This window comes from Quercus robur, chromosome 3 (genome assembly GCF_932294415.1).
Source record: "Quercus robur chromosome 3, dhQueRobu3.1, whole genome shotgun sequence".
NCBI lineage: Eukaryota > Viridiplantae > Streptophyta > Magnoliopsida > Fagales > Fagaceae > Quercus > Quercus robur.
Window position 1 is genome coordinate 67,359,285 of NC_065536.1, and position 27,221 is coordinate 67,386,505.

At 34.0% G+C, this 27,221-nt stretch overlaps 3 protein-coding genes and 1 non-coding gene across 9 annotated transcripts; 2 read left to right on the forward strand and 2 right to left on the reverse strand.

Annotated features, from left to right (window-relative positions):
* The first annotated feature begins 3,804 nt into the window (after positions 1-3,804).
* Positions 3,805-13,803, forward strand: LOC126719033 (pre-mRNA-splicing factor ATP-dependent RNA helicase DEAH10). 6 transcript variants are annotated; one of them, XM_050421563.1, is made up of 13 exons: positions 3,806-4,065; positions 4,251-4,297; positions 4,435-4,515; positions 5,046-5,262; positions 5,954-6,371; positions 6,991-7,194; positions 8,569-8,729; positions 9,287-9,472; positions 10,164-10,395; positions 11,704-11,928; positions 12,058-12,206; positions 12,460-12,665; positions 13,138-13,803. In XM_050421563.1, exons 1-12 carry the CDS (start codon positions 3,962-3,964, stop codon positions 12,641-12,643), a joined length of 2,208 nt encoding a protein of 735 aa, XP_050277520.1. In that variant the 5' UTR covers positions 3,806-3,961; the 3' UTR covers positions 12,644-12,665; positions 13,138-13,803. The 6 variants fall into 6 exon arrangements, with proteins under 6 accessions (XP_050277524.1, XP_050277523.1, XP_050277520.1 ...); XM_050421564.1 differs by having other exon boundaries at positions 3,807-4,065; positions 11,704-11,903; positions 12,072-12,206; XM_050421565.1 differs by lacking the exon at positions 4,435-4,515.
* A 4,591-nt stretch (positions 13,804-18,394) lies between these two features.
* On the forward strand, positions 18,395-21,729 carry LOC126719037 (protein SPIRAL1-like 1). The gene is made up of 3 exons (XM_050421573.1): positions 18,395-18,565; positions 20,065-20,365; positions 21,366-21,729. The coding sequence occupies exons 2-3, from the start codon at positions 20,099-20,101 to the stop codon at positions 21,459-21,461; spliced, it is 363 nt and encodes a 120-aa protein (XP_050277530.1). The 5' UTR covers positions 18,395-18,565; positions 20,065-20,098; the 3' UTR covers positions 21,462-21,729.
* Positions 21,730-22,617: 888 nt separating this feature from the next.
* On the reverse strand, positions 22,618-25,841 carry LOC126719038 (ubiquinone biosynthesis protein COQ4 homolog, mitochondrial). The gene is made up of 3 exons (XM_050421574.1): positions 25,689-25,841; positions 24,937-25,146; positions 22,618-23,340 (listed from the first exon to the last, which is right to left on the reverse strand). Exons 2-3 carry the CDS (start codon positions 25,117-25,119, stop codon positions 22,846-22,848), a joined length of 678 nt encoding a protein of 225 aa, XP_050277531.1. The 5' UTR covers positions 25,120-25,146; positions 25,689-25,841; the 3' UTR covers positions 22,618-22,845.
* Positions 24,435-24,519, reverse strand: LOC126720124 (small nucleolar RNA snoR53Y). Its single transcript, XR_007653278.1, has one exon. It is a non-coding gene; the product is annotated as a small nucleolar RNA snoR53Y (small nucleolar RNA).
* Positions 25,842-27,221: the final 1,380 nt, after the last annotated feature.

Below are 27,221 nucleotides of genomic sequence, written 5' to 3' on the forward strand. Positions count from 1 at the left end.
GGAACGCAGAATCATCTTGGCCAGTGCAACTCACAGAAAGGAGGGAGGATGACCTATGGGACAGGCACTCGAGTGGAGAATCGGATGACTGACAAGTGTAGGGACATGATCTCAGGAAGAATGCTATATAAGGGAGGGAGATCCCCATGGAAAAGGGGATTGGAAGCAGAGGAAAGAAAAAGATAGAGAAGGAAGAGAAGGAAGACAATTGGGAGAAAAGAGACAGAAGTATATGGAACAACCCTCGGGATCATCACTCCAAAGGTTTGAAGGGATATCCTTATGTCCAACTGGTTGCATGGCATGATCGTAGCTGCGTTTCCTTAGTAGAAGACCTAGTTCTGTAACCTACTCTCTACAAATTCATTGTTGAGGGACTTTCGGGCCAGGATCATCTTCCTTTTGGGTCTAGCCCCGAAATCGTGCCCCTACACTTTCCTTTAGCCAAAAATAATAATAATAATAAAACAAAAAAATTGTGAGACTTTGTTATGGATGTGTAGTAAGTGGCTAAAAATTTTAGCATTAAAGATAAGTTACTCTCATCAATTAATCAGGATTTGCTCTTAAAAAAATATAAGAAACAATTGAGGAAAGAGGTGTAAATAAAAGTTTGGATAAATGAATCATTTAAAAATAAAGTAATTTTTTTCTATACTTCACAAAAAACAAAAACAAAAACACACAAAAAAAAAAAAAAAAAGTTTAGATATGCCCATAAATATGGGACTGAATTTAGTATTGATGATAAAAAGGAATAGATATAGATTTTAACAATTTTAACTTAGTAATACTATTAGTTAAGTATATTTTATATTTTAGATGGTAGCCAATTAGGTGTTGGAAAATAAAAACTGCTTCTAGGCACAATTCAATTGGCCTTGCACTCTAGCTAACTACAACTTGAACTTGGCCAGTTGGCCTTACAAAAAGGCATGATTTTGTTTTAAAGTGTGTCAAATGAGTCAGACAAATTTAATTTAATTTTATGTAGAAATAAGGAAAATAAAATTTAGACATTTTCTAAATTATATTTTCGTCACATTGATTTAACAAACATAGCCTAAATCTATATATATTCTTAAAACTTCTACCTAAAATAATTGTTTAATAATTTTAGGAAGTGTAAATTATTTCTTCTATTTTACAAACTCTTACTCGACTAAACTTAGCACATGCTTCCATTTTTACTAAAATTTAATTACAATTGCACATATTATTACAATTCTTTCATGTGGTTTGTTCAAAATTAGTTCAAATTTTTAAGGTTTTAGTACACCCTATTTGTGACAAGGAAATATATATTGCTTAATGTGTACACATGTGCAATGAACACTATAAATTGATTACTACATTAACAAAATTGCCAAAAACATATGATAATTATGGAATACTAGCCTTTGAGTACGTGCTTACGCACATACTTAGAGGCGGAAAATTATTGTGTACTCCCGGAGTACCATAAATGCGTACTCCCTCCTCTTACATGAATGGTGAGTCCCACTAATTAAATTCATGGTGGGACCCACCATTCATGTAAAAGGGGGGAGTACACATTTATGGTACTCTGGGAGTACCTAATAATTTTCCCTTAGAGGCTCTTCTATTTTGTTGGATAAAGGTTAATAATTTGCATCAATTATAATTTGAAATTATTACATTTTCCAATAATAAAAAAACATAGAGGTGTGATAAAAATTTATTTCACCTACAAACACATAATACTCATCACATTCTAGGTTTTTTTTTGTGATTGGAAAATGTAGTAATCCCAAATTATATTGGATGCAAATTATTTATCCTTATCCAACAAAATAAAAGAGTCTCTGAGCGTTATTAAAGTCTTGTATTTCTTTTTTCTAACATAAACAATATATTTACTTTTTTTATAGAAGAAAAAAATATACGTACTTAAATATACTTCCTCTTTAGGTCTTTCAAGACGTATAAAGGGTAAATTGTTTGTAAGATACTGGGAACAAATTTCAACCACAAATTATATTATTTACAAAATATCTTACCTTATATAATACTAGTTGAATATAAAATGCATTATGTTTCCTTAAAAAAATTCCTAAATTTAAAATACTTTCAAATAACAAATATAGATGGCTTAATATAAAAAATCTAATGTATTGTATCAACTATAATTTGTTATAAAATATTTTAAGAAGGGTTTAAATTATTATAAAACTCTTTATCAAATTTTCAATTAACTTTAAATTATGATATAATAATAGAAAGTAAAATTATATACCAATGTTTGTATTTCACATTATTTCTTTGGCTAAATCCACTTTAGATACCAATGTTTGTATTTCATTTTCTCATGTACGTTGGCTTGGTAACAAAGTCGCTCACAACCTAACTAGGCATGTTAGAGGTTTGTTGGTGTGGTTGGAGGATGCTCCCCCCCACCTTTATTCTATTATCCTCGCCTATTTTGGCCAATAATATTAGTAGACTTCCTTCTTAAAAAAAAAAGAAAAAAAGTGTTGGAAAATAAAATTTGCGTCTAATAAAGAGTAACTAGACACAATTCAATTGGCCTTGCACTCTAGCTAACTACAACTTGAACTTGGCCTTACAAAAAGGCATGATTTTGTTTTAAAGTGTGTCAAATGAGTTTGACTAATTTAATCTAATTTTATGTAGAAATGAGTATGGAAAATAAAATTTAGACATTTTCTAAATTATATTTTCGTCATATTGATTTAACAAACATAGCCTAAATCTATATATATTCTTAAAACTTCTACCTAAATTAATAATTTAATAATTTAAGAAGTGTAACTTATTTCTTCTATTTTACAAACTCTTACAATTGACTAAACTTAGCACATGCTTCCATTTTTACTAAAATTTTATTACAATTCTTACATGTGATTTGTTCAAAATTAGTTCAATTTTTTAAGGTTTTAGTACACCCTATTTGTGACAAGGAAATTTCTATTGCTTAATGTGTATGCATGTGCAATGAACACTATAAATTGATTACTACATTAATAAAATTGCAAAAAACAAATGATAATTATGGAATACTAGTCTTTGAGCACGCACTTACGCACATGCTTAGAGGCTCTTTTATTTTGCTGGATAAAGGTTAATAATTTGTATCCATTATAATTTGGGATTACTAAATTTTTCAATAAAAAAAATATAGAGGTGTGATAAAAATTTATTTCACCTGCACGCATAATACTTATCACACCCTTAGATTTTTTTTTTTTAATAATTGAAAAAAGAATTAATTCCAAATATAATGTATGCAAATTATTAATCTTTATCAAACAAAATAGAAGAGCCTCTGAGCGTTATTAAAGTCTTGTATTTCTTTTTTCTAACATAGACAATATATTTACTTTTTTTTTTTATAGAAGAAAAAAATACATGTACTTAAATATACTTCTTCTTTAGGTCTTTCAAGACGTATATTATTTACAAAATATATTATTTACAAAATATCCTACCTTATATAATACTAATTGAATATAAAATACATTATGTTTCCTTAAAAAAATTATTAAATTTAAAATACTTTCAAATAACAAATATAGATGGCTTAATATAAAAAATCTAATATATTTTATCAACTATAATTTTTTATAAAATATTTTAAGAAGTATTTAAATTATTGTAAAACTCTTTATCAAAATTTCAATTAACTTTAAATTATGGTATAATAATAAAAAGTAAAATTATATTATAAAAAGTTTGAAATATTTTATTTTATTTTTATTGAAACGGTGCGCATTAGCCTATAAACCGTTATACAAGCAAAATCTGTGTCTCTCTCTCTGAGCTTCATCAACTTTAAACCCCATCTCTCTTCTCATTCTCTTCAGTCTTCATCACGCAGAACACACAGCCTCCTCTCACGCTCAGCCTCTCTCGGTGTGCATCGGCGTTTGAGTCCGTGGGGTTCTGATTGTGTTGGTGCTAAAAGGTATATTTAATCGCTATGCCTTCAATGGCGCAAGGAGGTCTCAGAAACTTTACGGAAAACCCTAACCAACTCAACCGCAAGTTCCCCAACCACGAAGCTAAAGTTGACCCCTTTTCCAGGTTTTTTTTTTCCCCCAATGCTTAGTTTCTGTTTGGTTGCTAAGAAAATTTGCGTTTTTCCTTCAAATTTCCGAGAAAGAAAAAAAAGGATATATAAAGTTTAAGTCTTTCAATTATGTTTTGTAGATAAACGAATAAAAATTGACCCTTTTTTTGGTTTAATTTTTATAAAAATTATAATGCAGGAAGCAAAAGATTGCACAACATAGAAAGTCTCTTCCAATCGCTTCGGGTATTTGACTTATTACACTGTTGCTTTCTGGTTTTTTTTTTTTTTTTTTTTTTTTTTTGCTGTTTTTTAGTTTAAAGTTTCAATCTTTGTTTTTGGGTTTTGCTTATTAATGGGGTTGTTGTTTTTTGTTTTCTTAGTTGAGAAAAGGCTAGTTGATGAGGTGAGAAAGAATGATACTGTGATTATTGTTGGTGAAACTGGAAGTGGAAAAACTACCCGTAAGTTTACTTGTCTAGAAAGAATGTCATGGTGATTATTATTATTATTATCAATGAATGGTATATTGTGTGAATGGTGCATGATAAAAGTGGTGTTAGTGGTGGACCCATGTGAAAGTTATGTTGCTCTAATCACAACTTACCACATTAGCAAGTTGTGAAAAAAGACATGTCCCTAGTATTGTGTCTTTTTTCCCCCAAAAGTACACAGAGCGATTTTAGTTCCTAAAGTTTAAAGTGATTGTCTTTAGTCAACAAACTTAAAATGATCACTTTTATTCGCGAAAAAACTTTAAAGTAATTGATTTTATTCCCGGACATGGCTTAAACTTAAAGTGATTGCTTTTTAGTATATAATGTTTTTAATGGAATGATAACGTGTCAGTTTTTGGTTTGGCCACGTAATTTAAAGGACTAAAAGCGATCACTTTAAACTTATATGGACTAAATTGCTCATGGGTTACCAACTATATATTTAAGCCTTTTCTTTTTTATAAAAAAAAAATGATACAGTGGTTTTTATTTTGTAGAGTTGCCACAGTTTCTATTTAATGCGGGATTTTGTCGGGATGGGAGGACTATTGGGATTACTCAACCTAGACGTGTTGCTGCTGTGACCGTCGCCAAACGGGTTGCTGAGGAATGTGATGTGCAGTTGGGGCAAAGAGTTGGCTACTCCATTAGATTTGATGATACGACTTCTGGCTCGACTAGGATCAAATACATGACAGATGGGTTGCTATTGAGGTAAAAAAGTGTCACCACTTGGTTTCCTGCTTGTCATTGTGTCACATTTTCACCTAGAAGCTGCATTCAGAAATTTTTTATGATTCATGGTGGTAATTGTAATGACCTAGGGAAAAGCACTAGTCACTTTTGCCCTATACCTCAAAAGGACTAGCACAGATGTGGCTAGCACTTTTCCTTGGGTCGTTACAGTAAAATTTGAAACTGTATTTTGATTACTGTGTTGCTTGTTGGCTGGTGTCTCGATTTGGAAAGTTGGTGTGGATATTGGTTTTGTAGTACTATTGTTAGGACCTGGATGCTACTAGAGATGTGAAAATATTATATCATTTGATGAAGGAGATAGTGAATCATAATATAAACTAGCACAGGTTTCAAAAAAAAATTCATTACACTAATTTATCACCAGCATAAATAATATATTAAAGTTTGTGAGTTCATTGGGAGAATATATCAACCAAGGATTGGTGAAAATGAGGCCATGGAATATGAGAAGGAAAAAAGAGATTAACTAAGTACTCAAAATCCTGTGAAATGCTTTTGGTAAAAAAAGGGATTGTGGTGTGAAGTTGGCCTGGAAGTTCAAAATATCATATTTTTTGCTTAGTTGTAAAAGGGTTTGTCAATATGACTTTCTATCCCCAGAGATACTCTCATGTTTGAACTGATATGAGTCTTGATGCATTCACAGGGAAGCATTATTGGATCCATATCTCTCTAAGTATTCGGTGATTATTGTTGATGAAGCCCATGAGAGGACAGTCCATACTGATGTTTTGCTGGGCTTGCTTAAAAATGTGCAAAAAGCAAGGTCAAAAACTTCCAATGACCGCCTTAATATTGAAAACAAGAGGACAAATGATCGCACTTTGCTGGATAAAGATAATGAAGATCAGGCCATTAGTTTTCTCAAGCAGTGCCAAGGCAGCAAATTCCCTCCATTAAAGTTAGTCATCATGTCTGCCAGCTTGGATGCACGTGGTTTCTCTGAGTACTTTGGTGGTGCAAAAGCTGTTCATATCCAGGGTCGACAATTTCCTGTGGATATTTTTTACACTCATTATGCTGAGCCAGATTATTTAGATGCAGCCTTAATCACCATATTCCAGGTTCTTATATAGCTTTTCTTTTTTTTCAATTAGCCCAACTTCTGCATGAAAGTTATTCAAATTTTGTCACCGAGTTTCTTTGGTCATTTGAGTTTTATTTGATCTTGACAAAGGGTTGTTTGCATTATCAAGCATTCGAATTTTGTACCAAGGCTGTTTATAATTTACTTAAGTTGTTAACTTTTATGTTTTTAAATTCTTTCCGTGTTCTTTGATTTGATTCTATCACTTAAACGAGTTAAGTTCTATCCAGAAGATTGTTATTAAGAACAATTTAACAGAAACCAATCTTTTCCCTAGCATTTTTCTCCTCCAAATGCACCACATCAAGCACAAAGGTATAGCATTCCACATATCAAGACTTTGATGTCATTTGAAGCTTTGTCCCCAGCAGCCCAAAAGCTTTCTGACCCAAGAGATCCAGAAGATTTTGAAAATTAGCAACCAAAGCTCCTTAGCAATAACACAATAACTGTTTTTTTTTTTTTTTACTTATCAAAAAAATAAAACTGTCTTCCTATTTGCTTTTCACATGCAGCACCAATCAACAACAATTTTTAGTTTGTGCTTTTTAAAATTTTGACTTTTAAAATTATACCCGTATGTTTTCATCTTGTAGATTCATCTGGAGGAGGGCCCTGGTGACATACTTGTATTTTTGACTGGGCAAGAAGAGATTGAATCTGTTGAAAGGCTTATCAAGGAACGACTTCAACAATTACCTGAAGGAAGACAAAAGTTGTTAACTGCTCCCATATTTTCAGCTCTTCCATCAGAAAAGCAGATGCGAGTTTTTGCACCAGCTCCAACCGGTTTTCGTAAGGTTACTGTTGCATGTCAGCTTTTATTTAGTGTCTTGTGCAAAGATTTAATTTGATGCTCGTTGATTTTAAATATCTATGATACTTTTAAATTATCTGAATCTGGGAAAAGTGATAATTTTTTTAGACAGTGAACATTGATCCTATTTCAATGTAAGCCATAGCTGTTGTGCCTAATGCCATTTGGCATCCAGAATGTTTACGCATCAAGACAGCATTGTGTTGTAGAACTCCTTTATTGAGCAGACCAGCCAGTCTGCCCTTGGGGTGATTTTTTTTTTGAATTCTCAGATAACAAAACTGTCAGCATCCCTGACCCCACTGATAACTTCTATAATATTTCTAATTTTCTATAGATTTTACCAAAAAACATCGCTGTTACCATCCATTTTAACACAATTGTGACTACCTCAACCATTATTGGTCTCTGTCTTTTTCTTTTTTTACATTTTTGTGTTTCTTAGCTAACTAACATTGTTAATAGCACCTTTCTAGTACCATCAATGCCGCCATCACCACTGCAATTGCTGTCACCACCACTTACTCTTCTACACAGCACCTACCAGCTTTGCCGCAGCACCATTTTAGCTGCTATTAGTGCTGCCTCTGCAGCTGGCAGTACATCCAAAAAAGCTAACATGATGCCCACCTTTTCTAAACCTTTTTCTACATTATCATTGCTGCTGCCACTAATGGCATAACAGCAATATGCCACCTTTGTCACTTCTGTTATTGCTTCGCTGTTATGAGTAACTGTTTCTTTCACTATTGGCCGTCACTACCAACTGCTGCAATTGCCACCATCACTCTATCCATCTTTATATTGTCTGGCCTTCTAAGGGTTTGCACAGCCATCGCCACAATAGCCCTGTTGATGAAACTCCACCAATCATTATGGGAATGAATTTTTCAAATAAACTGACACATGACAACTTATCTACATTTTATTCTTATGACCGAAGAAATAAATTGAACTTTGTCAATTAGCCAGCCAACTGAATTTTCCATTGTTAAATGTGAGAGCCACTTCTGTTTTGTAATGATATCTGATCAACACTATATGTTCTTTTTTAAATGGTAGTGAAAACTACAGACTGATTGGTTAGACACCGTGCCTCCTCCCTCCATGAAAATATGATATATTTCGAAATTCTTTCAGCCCTCTGTTATAGTTCCAAGCATAAATGACTCAACTATACTTGAAATGTCTTTAGATAATCTTGCAGTTGGTAATCTAGCTTCTTTTTTTTAATTTTTTTTTAATCTCCCCTTTTTATTTCCAATTTGTCATTCTGTTCATAATAATTAGTCTTTTTTTCTTTTCTTTTTTTCATTTTGACTAACAATTTAATCTTGTCAATGCATTGGTTTTTTAGGTAATATTAGCAACAAACATTGCTGAGACATCAGTTACTATACCTGGAATCAAGTATGTTATAGATCCTGGATTTGTAAAAGCACGCTCCTATGATCCGCTCAAAGGGATGGAATCTTTGATCATTGTTCCAACGTCTAAATCTCAAGCTCTTCAAAGGAGGTAAGCATATTGGAGCAGTTGAGTTTGTATGATGATCATGAAGAAGGTTTAACTGATTTTTAATTGCTTGGAGATTAATTTTATCTTGCATGCTTATTTACTAAATTTACAACCATCTTCATCACCAATTGAGCTTCTGCTTCTCTTTTCACTTAATCATGGGTCCACGCTTGTTATAACAACAGTTGCCTCAATGAATTGAGTGTTTGACTTAATAGGGTCTTGCTTATATCTTAACAACACCTGTACTCTGTAGTCACCAATTGAAATTCCTTTCAATTAATACAAGGTTTTGTTTGCCAAAAAAATTGTGACATAGTTCATTACTTGTAGTTGTACTATTAATTTGAATTTGGATACCAGCCATGTATACCTTGTTTTTATTATCTTCATCTTCATGCATGCATATGGTTATCTCTCTTTCTTCCTCTTTTTTTTTTTTTTTTTTTTTTTTTTTTTTTGGTGTTCTGATCCCACAGTCAGATTGGTATTCCATGGAAACTTAGAAGGATGTTTATGCACATTAATCCAGGATGACTACTGATATCCTACTGCAGTGGACGTGCAGGGCGTGAAGGACCTGGAAAGTGCTTTCGTCTCTACCCTGAGGGTGAATTTGAGAAACTTGAGGATTCAACAAAGCCTGAGATCAAGCGGTGCAACCTCTCTAATGTCATTTTGCAGCTCAAGGCTCTGGGTGTCGATGATATTCTTGGGTTTGACTTCATGGAGAAACCATCAAGGTAAACATTTGTAGACATTTCAGCATTTTTGGGTGTGTGCATGTTTATGTATTATGATGACTTGAACCCCTAAAATTTAAGACTTGACTTGGATTATTTTTGGCTGTATGCATCTTCTTAGTTAGCTCCATCTGAGAAAAACCCCAAGCCAACCTATTAATTCATTTGAAAAAGTATGTAAAATGTCAGGAAGTAAAATAGAGTGAAAATGTATTTGGGTTGATTCCAGCAGTTGCAGATTTGTTGTAGCTGACTATTATGAGAATCATTATTACTTAAGTGCACATCTGTAATTAATGGCTTCATATTTGTATTTAAAACTGGCTTTCAGTGAGATGCTTTGGCAGTCTTTTGATTCTTTTTCAGTTTTCTTTAATTGGTAAGTTAAAATGCAACAAGTGGGTCTTGAACCCATGACTTTGTCCTCCATCACATTCTTAGGGGATGAGGTGCAATTTGTGCTAGAGAACTCATTAGCTTGGTAGTCTCTGTTTCTCAATGCTGCTACCTCTTGGAATTTGTATTGTTTTCTAGAAGGCATGTAGCTATTCTTGTGATCTTCATTTTATAATCTGTTATGTTGTTCCTTCCCCACCCCACCCCCACCCCCCTGGCCCCCTTCTTTTTCTTTTTGCTTTATTATCTTTCAACGATATCCATTGGTACATGATTCTTTTGCATTTTTGAGCAGGGCATCTATTGTCAAATCACTGGAGCAGTTGTACTTGCTAGGTGCTTTAACAGATGAGTGTAAGCTGTCAAATCCAGTTGGCCATCAAATGGCTCGGCTACCATTAGACCCTATTTATGCCAAAGCTCTTATCCTGGCTAGTCAGTTCAACTGCTTGGAAGAAATGTTGATTACTGTTGCCATGCTTTCCGTGGAATCTATTTTTTACACTCCTCGTGAGAAGTTAGAAGAGGTATGTGTGCATATCAACTAATGTATTTGTTAAAGATATTGGGTTTGTGTTAATGTAATGGCCCAAGAGGCCGAACATATTGTAAGCCCATATAGGGTAACCGTAGCTCTTATATATAACCTACTAGGGTTCATTGTATAAATAATTGAGAATATAGAAAAGATGTAGCTGCTAGGGCTTTATCTCGTGGATGTAGGCCGTTGACCGAACCACATAACTCTTGTGTTCTTCTCTCTTTCAACTTTCCCAAGGATATTGACTTATGAGAATTCACATAATGTAAGATTCCATAAAAGGGCCACAGGTTGAGTAATAAAACGCCCAAAACTTCATTGACTCTACTGCTCATAAAGCAACGTGATGTTTGCCTATTGCAATCGATGCAGATGCATGAGATAGACCCATAGATCTTGAATCATGACTTCATTTTTATAATTATTATTTTAAACAGTTGTGGCCTGCGAGAAATAGGATGGAGATGGCAGCTGTGAGAAGTTGTGAAGGATTTTCAGATTTGTGGTTTTGGAGAAACAAAAGGACGAAGATTGTGAAATAGTGGAAGCAGTTGAAGGCCACAGGAAAGTGGCTCTGATACCATGTTAAAATTAAAGATGAAATAGAAGAATGTGGAAGCAAGCAAGAAAGAGAGAGAACAAGTACACACGAGGGTTTATGTGGTTCAGCCTGATGGCTTATGTCCATCGTGTAAAGCCCTAATGGCTTCATTGTTAGAATATGATGAAGTATAGGATTTATGTAGGAGTAGAGTCTAGGGTTAGCCCTAGACAGACTCTACACTAAATTTGGCCTCTTACATTAACATAAACTCAATATCTTTAACAGTATTCCTTATTATCTCCTCATTGGTATTATAGTTGGGCAATAATACTTTAATGACTGAATGAATGCCTTGATATTATTTGCATTAGCCAGATGTTAAGTAACATAAGCAAGTGATAATTAGCAAGATTTTCAATCTATAGTTCTGATGGTTCAGTTTGGTAAAGCTACTAGATATAGCCGAAGGGCCCAGTAATATTATGTGCATCTGTTGAGTAGGAGTTCAATACTTCAATGAGTAGTAGGAACATTAGTCTTGGCAAGAATTGTGGAATGTAGTTACAGATTAAATCATTTATGGAACTCTTTGATATGGATTTATTGTCAGCTATTTTGTGTGTATATTAGAGAGGACTATTGCAGCTCCTTGTTGCTTTGATGTGATTGAACCCCACCCTCCCCCCCTCTTCCCCTTTTTCTCAATAGTTCTTTCAGCTGAAAGTTCCATGTTATTTCTATGTTGGTCAGGCAAGAACTGCAACGAAATGCTTTTCAAGTCCGGATGGAGACCACCTTACTATGATTAATGTATATCGTGCATCAAATGAGTTCTTAGAGAAGAAAACGGTAGGGCTTAGCAAGGAGAAGAGTGAAAAAATTCTGAGGAAGTGGTGTAAGGATAATTTTATCAACAGTCGTTCTCTGAGGCATGCTCGTGATATTCACGGGTCAGTTTACTATTATCCTTGTCAGGTTTATATCTAATTTCCTATGTCTTGTTTTCAAAATGATATTCTGTCAAATGGTCTCAAACCTTCAGAACTTACTATCTGATCTGTTATAGTTTCCATTGCATCGAATCTGCGTTCTTAAGTTTGTTAGGTGCTTTGTTGTAGTCAAATTCAAGGGCATGTTGAACAAATGGGTCTTTGTGTGGCTTCTTGTGGAGATGACATGCTTCAGTTCCGCAGATGCCTTGCTGCTTCCTTTTTCATCAATGCAGCTTTGAAGCAGCCTGAGGGAACATACAGGTATTGGATGTCACCTTGACATGAATGATATTTTAAATTCATTTAGCAAATCTTCAAGGTTTCATTTCTGTTTATAACCCTTTAATGAAGTCAACCTTCACTATTTGAGGGTGTTCCTTTAGGGTTTTTTTTTTTTTTTTTTAATGGATTGTCACTATATTTGACCTTCACTTGTCATATGTTCGTATTTTTGATTAATATAAAATGGTCTGTTTTTAATTAGATTTCTCATATTTACCTGATTGATTGACAGGGCTTTGGCAAGCGGTCAGGTGGTGCAGATCCACCCTTCATCTGTGTTATTCCAGGCTAAACCAGAGTGTATTATTTTCAATGAACTAGTCCAAACTAATCATAAATACATCCGCAACATAACTAGAATCGATTACTTGTGGTTATCTGAGCTGGCTCCTCAGTATTATTGCATGCAGAATTAAATCATGGTGTAAATACTAACAGGTAAGACTACGAATTGTCTCAATTTATTTGATCATTCTGTGGATGATCTTTTTGGGTGCATTATTTAGATGGTCATGTCTATCAATCACCCTTGGAATGCTTAATTTATCATGAATATAATCAGAAAATCCGACCATGTTCTATCTTTATGGGTCCAGGCCTAAATCAATTAGATAAAAGCAAACTCGCCACTTTTACAAACACATGTAGGCATGGGAGGTTGCTTTCCATATTGGCTCTTCAATGTCAGAAGATAAACTTGGTTGGATAGCTGTACTGTACTAATCAAAATCTTACCCATTTCTAAAAACCAATAGGATTTATAATGTAGATGGGGAAATTTTAAAATTTTGGAGTTACTCTATGAGTCGGCTTGGTTAAAAAATGCTCCTTAAAAAATAAATCTATGCCAAAAATTTTAAAGAATGCCAAATGCTTCAGTTTAATTTATAAAAATTTTATACTGAAACAGGGGAAAAGAGATTAGAGAATTGGCATTCTGTAGCGGATATTATTCATTTTTCAGAGAAGTGGCTGTATTTTGATGAATCTCCCTAGAAGGTTGAAATCGATGGTTCCTGGATCATTTGCTTGACAATGACTTTTCAATCTCGTCCAGCCACTAGTTTCTGGCTGCTGTTTCATGCTATTCACAATGAGGAGCTTCTTTACCCTTGGTTCTCATTCATCTATGGACATTGTGACCAATGTGACGGAAGGATTTTTACTGTGGCTTTTGTATCATAAGTTGTAAAAGCAATCATGCTTTTACTTATAGCCTATAGGCATCTAAGCAGACTGAATAAGTTGCAGCTTTTTGAGTGCCTTTTACTTGCTTTGACATACGTACATGTTTCAGTTTAGAACACGACTACAGTTGATCCAGATGGGATTGTGGCAGCCTTGAGCATTGTGTGAGTAACTGAGTCATCCAGCCAGAATGATTTGAAAGATAGCAGGAATGAAGTTCAGTTTGCCCTTGTATCATTTAATTTTGTTTTAGGAATACAGACATTGCTCTTGAATGTTGATGATGCTGTATGTAAATTTATAGCAATTTTATAAACTTATTGGCCTCCTTATCTTTGTAGAACCTCAAGTCTACTCAAATTATAAAGGATCACCTTTGATGAATCAATGAGGCCAATCCCTTTTGCTCCGGCAGTAGAGACACTCTTTACTTTCTGATGTAAACTAAGGTTCTATCCAATGACTTTATATTGTAACTCAAGATGATTGTCCATACCAATCTCTCTACAAGAGAACATGATAAACACAAATCCCCCAGAATGGGATTTTTGGCTAAAAGGTTCTGGTCATGCACCTCTCTTCAAGGCCTCAATCCTTACACAAAATAGTAGTAGAGATTATCACAAATTCCACCAAAGTCAATCTGAATCCTAGTGCACCAAGGCCTAGCATGGTAAATATTTGGCATTTTGTGGCTGGCATATGGTAAACAGCATGATGCATATCTGGTCAAAGTTAATCAAGTGCAATTTAGCATGATCATGTGCATGCATATGGCATTGTTCCCCTTGAGTAGCTGTAACATGGATGGTGATACCTTTGGCATCTTCCAGCCTTCATAATACATGTATTTTGTAAGCAAGTACCAATGTGCATGTATGAATTTTAGCTTTTCAGGTTTGTAAATGAAGGAAATATGGAGTATTAAAGAAGGAAAATGAAGAAAATTCTGTGACAATATTTATTTTGTAATGTTCATGCCAAATATTAAATATGGTACTACTCATGAAATAGATAAATTTTAAATTTTGAATAAAGATGAACATTGCAGCAGTACTCACTCTGTACCATGATATGGCACATTCAGCAACTGGCTTTAATTAAAGTGAGACTGCACTCCATTTGGTTAACCTTGATCAGTGGCCTACCCAATAAATGGAACAAGAAATGTTACAAATAAATTGAGAGGTCAAAATAAAGCTTTTGTGGGCTTGTACTAAACTCATTATGAAACAAGCATTCATTGGTCATTTCTAGAGTTTTCTATGCCCTTATTCTTAACCTCCTGAGGTAGTAGGTTATGATTGGTTTAACATCATTTTAATACGAGCTCACCACTAACACAGAATTTTCACATCGCAAGTTGTGAAATTGTATCTAAATTTGTGTTAGCATTGGTGCTTATATTAAAGTGATGTTAGATTAGGAAGTTATGAAATTGTGGGTGAATAAATATGTATCCTCTTTTTGAGTTAAATTTAAATACAAAAGCATATGTGGTACATATATTCAAAAGGAGTATTTTGAAATCAATTTAATTTTACAATTTCATATCCATTTATTGAGGTTGCAAGTTGTTAATGGTAGATAATAGGATAATGTCAATAGTGGATCAAAATAAGAATTATTAAAAACTGCAAACTTAGATGTGTAGCATTACTTTAAGAAATAAGTGGATCAAAAATACGAAAGTAAAATAAAACTTTAAAAATTATCTTATGAGACATCTCTCTCACAACATGTAAGACCCACACATGTTGTGAAAGATGTCTCAGAAGGCACCTTCTTATACATAACATAATATAATGTCTTTTGTTAATGGATATTGGATACTAATATACTAATAGGTTTCAATTAAAGATTAATTTATTGAGTATTACAGTATTGAGAAGTAACAAAATTAAATAAACAATTAATTTTTTAACTATCCCATGTGCGACAGCACCTAAAAAACGAATCAATTATCCAAAAAAAAAAAAAAAAAAAAAAAAAAACTCAACCTTAATCATGAGTTATCGTAAATTTAAAAGAGGGTAAATCATTTTAAAAATTTTTTATCGAGGATTGAAAAAGTTCTTATATTTTTTTTTACAGTTTTTTCAATTTTCAATAAAAGTTTTCCTAAAATAAATTTTTAATATATACCTTAACAGCATGTATTAACCAGACCCAATTTAAAATATACATTTGTTAATAATCTACCCTAAATTTAAAATTAATTGTGGCAAATGACGAATTTTTTTTTCCATTTAACTTTATTATTAGAAAAATTTTGTTAATTGACCAGCCGGGAAAGAAAGTGGAAAACTAGCATTTCGAGTTTTTAAAACTCGATTTCAATAGCAAATCGAGTTTTAAAAACTTGAGTTCCAGACTTCTAACTTAACGAAAATTCCATGCAGAACTCGAGTCTTAGAGACTCAAGTTCCAGTGATCCACGAAGAAAAAGAAAAAACAGAAGAAGAAAACACGGAGAAGAAGAAAAAAAGAAGAACACCAGCACCAACACTAGATCACGTCCAATCAGAGTTCCAACGTTCTTGCTCTGTTCTTCGTCTCTTCGTCCACCTAGTCGCTGAAGATCAGATCGTCCACCAGCTGGTATCGCCCACCCAGATCGCTCTGTTCTTCTTCCTTCTTCTCCAACCAGATCGTCTTCTTTGGCGTTGCGTTCTTCAGGTTTTGTTTTTCTTCAAGTTCGACAAAAATCGAGTTTGTAAGATTCGGTTTTGGTTTTTTTGAACTTGAGTCTTATAGACTCCAGATCTATGTGACTAAATCAGCAAACGGTAGTAGTAAAACTCTAGTTTGAAAGTGTCAATTTTCGTCATCGATCTCAAGTTTTAGAAACTCGAGATGCTATTTTTCATATTCCTTTCAAACCATAATTAACTTACTAAATACAAACTCTTTACACTATTACTATGCAAATTCCCCCGGCAAATGACTCTTAAAGGTCTTCCGTGTGAAAAAGTAAAAAAGAAAGAAACAGTAAAAAGTGAAAAAGTGTGATAAACAAAGGGAGCGTTTTTATGTTCAATCACATGTGATGTGACATGCCAGCCAGGTCATCTTCCGCCACATGATCCACAGTTTAATAACCGCTAAGTACAATTATTTATTACTATCTGCACCCACTTTTTTCCTCATCCCATGCATATAAAGACTTTTTGTCTCACCCTTTTTATTTGTTGATCTTGATTCTTTAACAACCTTCATTATTTCTTTTTCTTTTTCTTTTTATATATAAAATTTTTATCCTCCACCATCGTCCATTTTAATTTAAGGGTTGTTAACAGGTATCATAAGATATCCGTTAATAGCAATTTTTGACATCTTTTTTGTAGTTTTTTAATCTTTTTTTTTCAGCTTTATGTCTTTTTTTTTTTCAATTTATAAGTTGTATGATCAATTTTATAGAGAGAAAAAAATATATTAAAATAAACTATGAAACTAGTTTTGTGTTTTTTTTTTTATTTACCTAATTTTTTAATTAAATGAGACTCATGTCAGTGCTTGTTAACATTTGACTTAATTTAATTTCATTACAAATTTCTCTTGAGAAAAGCGAAAAAACATCTAAAATTTTCTTAGTTAAGTTTTCAAAATGAACAATATTTTGAGACATTTTAAAATTAAAAATAATATGATTTCATCAAATTAAGTCATGGCAAACAAAATTATAACAATAAAAGTCTATGAAATGACCATCTTTTATAAACCATAAAGAATTGCTTCTCAATTTTAACATATTAATTGTGGGAGAGAGGGACCTAAACACAACATAAAGTCCATGGGCCCAGTTCGAGAATGAGCAAAGGCCCTTCCATGCGCTAATCTAGATCTAACACGTGGATTAAGTCCGAGGAGGGAAGACATGAAGACCATGTTAATTCAGACTAAACATATGAACAAAGGTCTGAGGAGGGGGAACTAACGGACCCATTGTCCGAGGAGCTCGAGGAGGAATGCCTCGGTTGGCCACTTGCACCAAAGAATAGGACACCATGGAAAACTTCAAAGACATACAAGTAAAGAAGAGATGAAATATCTAAGGAAGGAAGTTCTCACCTCTACATTTAATGCACTGCACCAACTGAGCTGGCCGCATTTACGAGGAAAAGACCCATGAATAGTAGTTTCACAGCTCACAACACTCTCTACCACCTCTAGAAGGGTCTTGATGGGACAAGCATCCCTATTAATACCCTAAGACGTACAGGTGGAAGGCTGAGATTCATTAAGGGGGACTATATAAAAGAAAAAAACCCCTCTAGAAAAGGGGTTGAAAGACATAAACAAAAGGAACGGAATAAGTAGAATCAATTTGTATGAAATTTGTAGCAAATAATATATGAACATTCCCTCCTCGGACCATCCCAATGAAGAGTTTATACACAAATTGTGTTTCATTTCATTGTACTAAGAATCACGACTTCATTGATTTCATGCTTGGACCATACAGAGCATCACAGTTGACTTAGAAAGCCCACTCTCTTACAAATTAATTGTGTTGGCCCGGAAATACTGAGTACCACTATTTTAAATGGGTTGAGCCATTTTTTGAGCTCCTACATTAACCATTCAAGAATCTTGTAATTCATTAATATTATTATAAAGAAAATTACGATTCAAATATCTCATTACTATCTATTATAGTCATTAATTATAGTCAAAACTGTAATTCAATTGACATTTTAAACTGTTTTAAATGAAAATATTTAAGGTTCAAGACTCTCCTCCGCGATTGACAGACTTACCAATTTGAATAGTACCTCCCGTGAATAGAGGATTGGAAGGACCCTAATTCCAGACACATGGGGCGCGACATACAAGTAATTATATTTCTAAGTTCTAACTATTTCAAAAAAAAAAAATTATATATATATATATATCTTAATTATTAAATAATAAAGAAAAAAAATTATATTATTGAAAAAAAAGCATTAAAAATTTAAAACACCATAGGTAAAAAGTTCAATGAATCCAATCTCTCTCTTTCCCTTTCACCAGCTCTACAATAAATACTAAACTCACTCGCACATCGCTTTCTCTCTCTTTCTTACTCCTCGCTCAACTCACTTTCTCTCTCTCTCTCTCTCTGGTGCTTTAAGAGAACTTCCCTTCAGATCTGATCCCCAGCAACAAAGGTAAACCAATTCACCAAACCCTAAACCTTCCTCGATCTCCATTTTCTAGGGTTTCACTTTCATTCACAACACTATGCTCTCATCAATTCCTGCTTTCAATTTTTTTTTTTTTTTACTGTTTTCACTCACTGATTTGATACTTCAAAAAAAAAAAGATTTTGTCAATTTGGATTGGAATTTTTGTTTTTTGTTTGGTTGAAAGTAAAATCAGTGGGATTTTGTAGTGGTAGTAGTGGCAAAATGATTGCCATTTATATATAATAAGTGACGTGCATGTTTGTTTCTGTTTCAGTTTCAGATCTATATTAAATTTTTTTTTGCTTTTTCTTTTTGTACAGTGTATATCTGTGATTGGACATTTCTCTTGCTTTGATTTGATTTGATTGGGTGTCCTTTTTTTTGGGTTTCACAATGATTGTGGATCTGATTTTTATTTTTTTATTTATGTGAAAAATTCATTCTTTTTATGTGGATGAAATTTATCTGAATGGTTTAGTAATGTGCAAACCTCATCTGGGGCGTCGTACCCATGTCACTCTGATGTCGTATCTACCTTCTTTGTTATGTTATAATTTTTCAAAAATTGCTTCTGGGTCGTGTCATACACGGACAAGTGTGTCGTAGGTTTCAAGTGGAGGAAACTAAAAGAGGGTTTGAGGAAGACATAAAATAATACTAGTAGAAGTAGTAAATAAAGGGACATTTAATTAAGGTGTGGTTTTAGGTAGGTTAGAATGGCTGAGAAGAGTGCATGGGACTAAATCTTTGTTGTTGTTGGATGAAATTTTTTTGACATTGTTAATTGTATGTAATTGGGTTTATGCCTCTTTTGATAGTTATAGAGATATACATTTAATGTAGTAATTGAGCAAACCTGAGGTGGATTTAGATTGTCATAATTATGGTATTAACTTAGATTAAACCAAAGGGAAGGGGGGGGGGGGGGTGTTGGGCAATGACAATGTAGGAATTTAACTAGAAATCTGGTGAGCTTTGTTAATCTTGTGAGTTGTGAGCGTGGGGTGATTGTGCTTTTTTTTTTTTTTTCACCCCCTGTTTTTCTTATGTATGAGTTCACTCTTTAGTCCCATTACTAATTCAAAGTGTGGAAACCAAGGTAGTAATACCTTGTAGTTTGAGAATCAAGTTGACGGTAAAGGTTTTAGGATTTGGTCACTATAATATTATTGCTTGGTCTAAGGTAGTCTAAAATTGACTGACTTCTGTAGGACAGAGCAGATTTTCCTTATTTACTGATGTTTTCATTAGCATAACATAGAGCAGTTATGTTTTTTTTGATAAGTAACATAGAGCAGTTATGTTGGGTGGTAGTTAGAGATTGAGGTGAATTTTGATCAAGTGCTCATGCTTGTTACTTGCATATGAAGGCATATGTTGAAGACATCCTTTAGCATCATAGCTTATTATGATTTATGATATTTTCCTTTAACTTTTGATCTAGATTCTGACTCCTTTTTTCTCATTTGCCTGCATGTCAGATTCTTAACTTGTTTTTAGAAGAACTGAGAGAGCATGGGTCGCGGAGTTAGCAGCGGTGGAGGACAGAGTTCCTTGGGCTATCTGTTTGGCAGTGGAGAGGCTCCTGCTCCTAAACCTGTCCAAACTAATGTTGAAGCTGCTCCAAGTGAAGCGCCAGCTGTGAATAATTCACCTGCTCCCAAACCTGCTGTGGCTTCTCCACCAGTAGATGTTACCAAGCAGATCCCTGCTGGTATCCATAGTACTTCTACAAATAACTACATGCGAGCAGATGGTCAAAACACTGGGAATTTCATCACGGTATGACTATACTCATGATATCTTTGCTACTTTCCTAATGCAATTCACAGGGACATTGGCATTCCAAAAATAGTACAAAATTTTGTGTAACATTAAAAGAAGTAGACGGTGTTGCAAAAGCTGGTATCTTTTTCACTTAAAGCTGTTATTAGTATTTTAATGACAATATATTTAAAGGTTTGGTTAGAAATAAGGACCAAAAAAAAAAAAAAAGACAGTCATAACATCAATTGCTGTTGCCACTTGTTTTGCAATGCTTTGCATGCAATAGTCATATGTTTTGGTTTCTTTTCATCTTTCAGACCTCTATGTTTTCCCCCCTTTTTTGTGTCCCAATTTTTGTTTTTGCCGTTATTGATTTATGCTGCAGGGGAGTCTGAATGTTTAAAGGTTTCTTTTCCCTTCCTCAGCTCTCTCTCTCTCTCTCACAGCATAATGTTTAGGTTATAGATGTTTTTGAAGGCAGAGCTCTGCATTTAGACTCGTACTTGAGCCTGTAAAGGATATAACAGCCTTGTAATTTGGTAGATTGGCAAGAACACACGATACCTCATTTTCCAATATGTGTATATATAGTCTCAGCTTGCATATCATACATTGAATCATACGTGAAGGGCTTTGTTTATCTCTGCTTTATCTTTGTTTTCATGAAGTTTGATTATAAAGATTTAGAAAGAATTGTCTTTAAAGCTGTAAAGATTACCGTTTTGAGGTTCAAGATGATGTTTTCTTTTTGCTAGTATTAAGCATTATGTTAATGAACGTCAGTTTTGCAAAAGTAGATTGGATTACAATTTTTTTCAAGTTTTTTGGGGACATTATGGAGTTGAGAGAAGGTATTTAACGTTTGCGGCTCATGTAGTAGGTAATTGAATATTACGAATGTTACAGTTGAGTTATTTTTCCTGATATAACTTAACTGTAAATAGGTAAATAACTTAGCACAAGTACTTACTAAAAAATAAGGATAAAGATTGATATATTTTATTCCTGGATGCAGGATCGGCCCTCTACTAAGGTCCATTCTGCCCCTGGTGGTGGATCTTCTCTGGGCTACCTCTTTGGTGGAGGACCGGCTGGTGGTGGCGGTAACTGAGATATGCTGGCATATCTGCAAAATGGAAGTACTGTTTATTGATTTTTGTGGAACCTGTAATTTGGACGAAGTAGTGCTGTCTTCTTTTATGTAAACAATGAAAACTTGCTGGGGTCATTTTATGTAATATATTGGTTTTGTGGTTGTTTGGATAATTCAATCAAGAGTTCCTTATTCTATATGCATAAATATTTGTTACAAAGCTCAGTTACTGTTAAGCACAAAGTTACATTTAATGCATAATTGTTTCATACTGTGTTTTGAGTCACATTTTGGTGTCTTCCTTTTTCCCTCACTGCAATCTATTTCTGCTTCCTCCCTCCCACTGAATCCTTTGAGACATGCACACATTTTTCCAAAATCCATTGGCAAGTTTATTAGCTGTTGACTCACTCCTTTTTTAGATTGCATTAGGCTTGGTAGTGTTTAAAGTTTGGATCCAGCTTGGTTGGTGGAGTCATAGTGGTGTTTTGAGCCATATGAGCATCTGCCATCTGTGACAGTGGTTACAGACATCTTGGCTTCTGAATTTGTTTCTTCCACTAGCTTGTCCAGGTGTTCTAGTGTTATGACTTATGAGGCACATACTGCCTACCTGAATTCTCCCTCTGGTTTCCGAGGGGGTATATTGCATAATGAGCATATGTAATGTTCCTCTCACATAGATATGGATTTTGCATTACCTTGCACTCTATTGTTTGTAATCAACTTATGGAATGTGTTACTGTTAATGTTATCCACTGGAAGTCACGAAGTGTGGAGGCTAGTGACTTTATGTGTTGTTCCTGAAGGGGCTTTTAATTGGAAAAAAGTCAAATGTATTTCCATTTAAATTTATTTATTTCGCAACAGATTCTCACGCATTTGTACTCCGTATGAACCGTGGAGTATTGTTCAAATTTCTGTTAACACATCAATTTCAACAATGGCGCAATCGTTTTAAACAAATTATTCACTTGGAAGTTTTAATCCTTTACCAATATGGATTATGGAATCCAATTTGTGCACTTGTTAACTCCATAATTCATTATGGGTCAGGCTTGTCTAATGTCATGTTTGTTGTGGAGTCCCAAGTAAAATTTGTCAAAATTGACACATAAATTGCTGCAGCAGCAGATACTGTAAGCTAGAGGTCATGGCACAAACGTTCGAGGTCTCTTTCAAAATGGTTTATTTGCATGACTAATGCAGAAAGTTTAATTCCGTCTTACTAAACATCTGGTCAGGGTCTGCCTCACTAATAAAAAAAATGCAGATTATATGTTTGCTTCATGGTGCGTTTCTGCATAAGTTGCTGTTGGTACAAGTAGTAGTATAAAACTCAAAATCCAGCAAAGCAACTATCCACCAAACTAGGTGCAGTTGCTGTTGTTCAGATAGCGTCTTACGTAGGAGGAACAGGAGCAGGAAGTATCCCCCATTTCCTCCGAACATCCTCCAAATCCTCATGAAAATGCTGTTCATAATATATACACATGAGATCTGTACACTGCAGGCCGGCCCGGAGAGCCCATGGAAAGTAGTGCTGGAAAAACAATTTCCTTTGCTTCTCATTGAATCTTGCAGTGCCCCCTACAACAGACAGCATGCACATGGGAAGGTACATTTGCTCAAACTCTATCACCTTGAGTGCTGACTCACCAATTAAGTTGGTAGGGAGATCAAAAAGGGTGTGCCAGAAATCATGCACCTCACGAGCCCGCATGGCTACATATGCCAGTTCATCTGTGTCCATGAACCGCACCGGTGGTCTGTCATCGGGAGAAAAATTTCTTGATCCCATGAAGTTTGCATAGGCAGCACCAAATGTGTTCGGTGGTAGGTCCCAAGCATGCCCCACTTCTGTAGATATCACACGTGGTCGCTCCAACAAAACAGCCTGTCAAGTAGATAAATTGTTCTTGGTTATGAACAATAAAATTAGAGGCAATACTCATGGCCATAGAGTTAAGAAGATGCCAGCAACAAAATGAGAAAAAAGAAATGTAGCATTAGCTAGGTGGCCAACAGAGAAGAATTTAACATTAAAAGAATGGTCTATTTTCCAGAAAGGATTTCTCATTGATCTGCACATCATACAAAACACTATCAACACGGTATCACTGGGGGTTTCACAAAAATGAAAATTCCAGTCTCAAAATTAAACTGAAATTTCAATCTTTTTGGGGGTCACATATCATCTGTTTATGAATGGGAAAAAGATTAGAAGTACAGAACAGTCAGTTACAAATGCAAGATAAATATGAAAGAATTGGAAGCATTAGTACATTGAAACAATGACAAAACGTAAGTTGAAGGATCGAAGAGGCTGTTCTAACTAGTTTGACCCTTCATGAATCAAGAGACAAAAATTTTGGTCGATGGGCAATTTGTATCCCACCCAAATGTATACACTGATAAATTCTTCAAAAGGATAAAAGGAAATGAGGGTGTTCATCTGATTGGTAGTGATCAAATTATAAAAAATGCATTCATAGTGCAGCAAATTTTTGACAATTATGTTCTGGATGTGTTGCAAAGTACCAATTAAAAACCAAAGACAAAAATTGAGTGACTCTTCCACTTTTCTGATAACATAAAATGTATCTCCACAAATATTGCAAACTTGACTCAATAAGTATTCAGTCCCTCATGGGCCTCATTAGTCATCATATGCATTATATGAGAGCGAAACGGAAATATATTTAATATTTCTTTTCCTATAACATGGATGTTTTTCATCATGACTGTTCTTCAATTCATGACATTGATGCTCTGATTCTTCAAAATATGACACATTCCCATCAAAAGAAATTAAAAATTCATTGATAAGACCCCAAAGAAAATTAAAGGATCTTCTCACTAGTAATACAATTGTTGATTCATAGTGACCTCCAAGCTTTGCAGCCTTCCGAAATGTTAAAGCAATGCATTTGCACTAGCAATTCTATATAGTTGTACAAAATTCTGTGATTTTTCTTCTTTAAATATTCTCATTCCCTCAGCATATGAATGAAGAAAGTATCAATCATGGATTGATCAGCATTAGCATGGTTCATAATGAAGCATCATAGGGAACAGAAAATAACTAGTTCCTTTGCAAGAACAGAAACAATCAATACCCATAAACACAAAAGTAAAATTTAAATTTCGACCTTCCAATAAGCAAATTTAACAGTAACACGTGGGACATACCAGGAGTATCAAAAGGCACCAGCAAGCTAATTTCTATAGAACATGTTTTCATTCAAAATGAACCCAAAAAAATCTAGTTTAAACCCTATGAAATTTCGGTAATCAAAATACTTTATTTTCACGACAAAAAAAAACATAAAGACAGGCTTGTCAAGCAGAAACAATGGCCACAACTATGAATACCATAACAATCAACATTCACACAAATACACAACAGGCTATCCAGTAAGTTCAATGTCATCATTCATTATCAAATCTAAATATGTCATAAACAACTAATAAGTTTGGAGAATAGACTTACTCTGCCTTCTGGGCTCCTCTTCATCCTCTCGAGAACTCTTTCAAAAGAAGGCTTTCCAGTAGTCTCCCCAAGGGCTGCTATTAGATCTGCTCTTCGTGGATTCAGCAATGCACCTACTGCCGAGCCAACTGCAACAGCAGCCTGCTGCCATCTTTTAAGCGGGGTACGAGCACCTACTATCATCCTATCTATCCTCCTCACTATCAAATTCTAACCAAATCCAAACAACAACAATAACAACCCAGAAAAAAGAAAAAAAAAAAAAAAAATCAGTACCTTACACTAACATGAAAGTCCCCAAAAACAAATAAGAATACAGAGCCACAACAAGTCTTGACAAACTTATACTCAATAAAGCATTTCAATCCTCTCATTGTCAAATTCTAACCACGCCAAAATGAAAACCCAAAAATTAAAAAGGTGGAATATAAATCCACAACAAGTTTGCACAAACTTAAACTCTAAGAGGCATTTCAACAAGCACCTTCATTGCCCAAAAAAGGCAAAGCAAGAATTCTATGTTTTCTTAAACATAATCTAACAAAAAAAAAAAAAAACTACTAAATATTATAAATTTTAGATTTTGATGCATAATAATAATAAACAAAATATCATAGCAACCAACAAGAAATGGATATAAGTAAATGAGCCATGCAAGTTCAGGACCCACTTCTCAATATAAAACTTCTTTTTGTTTCTTGACAACTTTCTAGGCAAACAAACAGAAAACTAAGATGAAAGTTTAGAATTACCTGAAAGTTTCTGTCGGTGGAACAAAAAAAATTATGTGACCACAAACGTTATTCTACGATCGAACAAAAATAACACAGAAGAGAGAGAGTTTTTTAGACTTAGAATTTTATTTTTAAGGTAAAGTTTTTTTTTTTAAAGGTAAATTTCACAAACCTCAGGGTAGGTTTGTGATAATACCAAAACCCACCACTTTAGTCCTTAAAAGACAATTTTGTCCCTAACAGATCAAACACCGTTTCTCTTCTTTCTTTTCTATCTTCTCTGAGTTCTCTCTCAGAACACTCTCTCTCTCTCTCTAACCCATGATCTTGGTCACCGGCGTCAGCAGCAGCACCACCATGCAAGGGTCATCCCGATTTCCACCGCAAATATTGATTTTCTTTGTTGTTTGACTGGGAATTTTGTTGGTTTTGAACTTGAGAAGAGAGAACTTAGGAACAAGACAGAAAAGAAAACAGTGTTTGATCCGTCAGGGACAAAGTTGTCTTTTTGAGGACCAAATTGTTAGGTTTTAAAATGTTTTGAAACTAATTTATATTATCACAACCTCAGAGCAGGTTTGTGAAATTTATTCTTTTGTCTTTTTTTTTTTTTTAATGTATATATAATTCTTAAAAATATTTGGGCTTTTACTATTTCAATTCGGGCCACTCCATATTGGGGCTTGATAATTGGGCCTTAACACGTATATAAATCAGCTGAAACATCTAAAATCATTGCTTGGTTATCTAAAAAATAACAAAATTCTTCACATGCTTGAATTTACTAAAAGAAAAATAAATCTTTTATTTTTTTTTAAAAAAAAATTCTACAGGTTTAAAGTTTTCTCAAAAAAATTACATGGAGTTTAAAGATCTTAAAAAAGCTTCATAAAATGATAAATTTGAGCCCTTAATGTAGAATTTTTATTTATTTATTTATGTATGTACTAATTCATTTTGAATGACTCCCTTGTGCTAGTAGGTGATCTTTGTGTGTGTGTGTGTTTTTTTTTTTTTTTTTTTTTTTCATGTAAAAAGATTAGGCAATTATGTTGCCCATTTTTTTGCTAGACATTCAAAGTCTAGTGATGAGTTACAAGTTCAGATTGAATCCATCCCTGATGATATAGCTCTTCTTGTAATTCATGACTCTTGATAGTCTCTTTTTGTCTTTTTCAATTTTTTCTCTAGGCTTCGAGTCTAGTTTTTCAAACCAAAAAAAAAAAAAAAAGTTACATTATATGCACACCCCACATTCTTTTGAGCTCATTTTGTTACAATATATATATATATATATATATAGAAATTGTTGTAGGTATTATGAGTGAGAAAGAGTTTCATAAAAATAAAAATAAAAATAAAAAATAAAAAGAATGAGAAAGAGAAAAGCACATACAAAAAAAAAGGTACATTATGTGTATTTACATTGAGGGATTTATATAGTAGATGAACTCTACTCAGTCCTAACCAACCATATGTTACCCTAGGTTTACAATGGGTTGCATTCTTAACCCTAGTTGAGTTCTCTAACATCCCATCATAGTTAATACG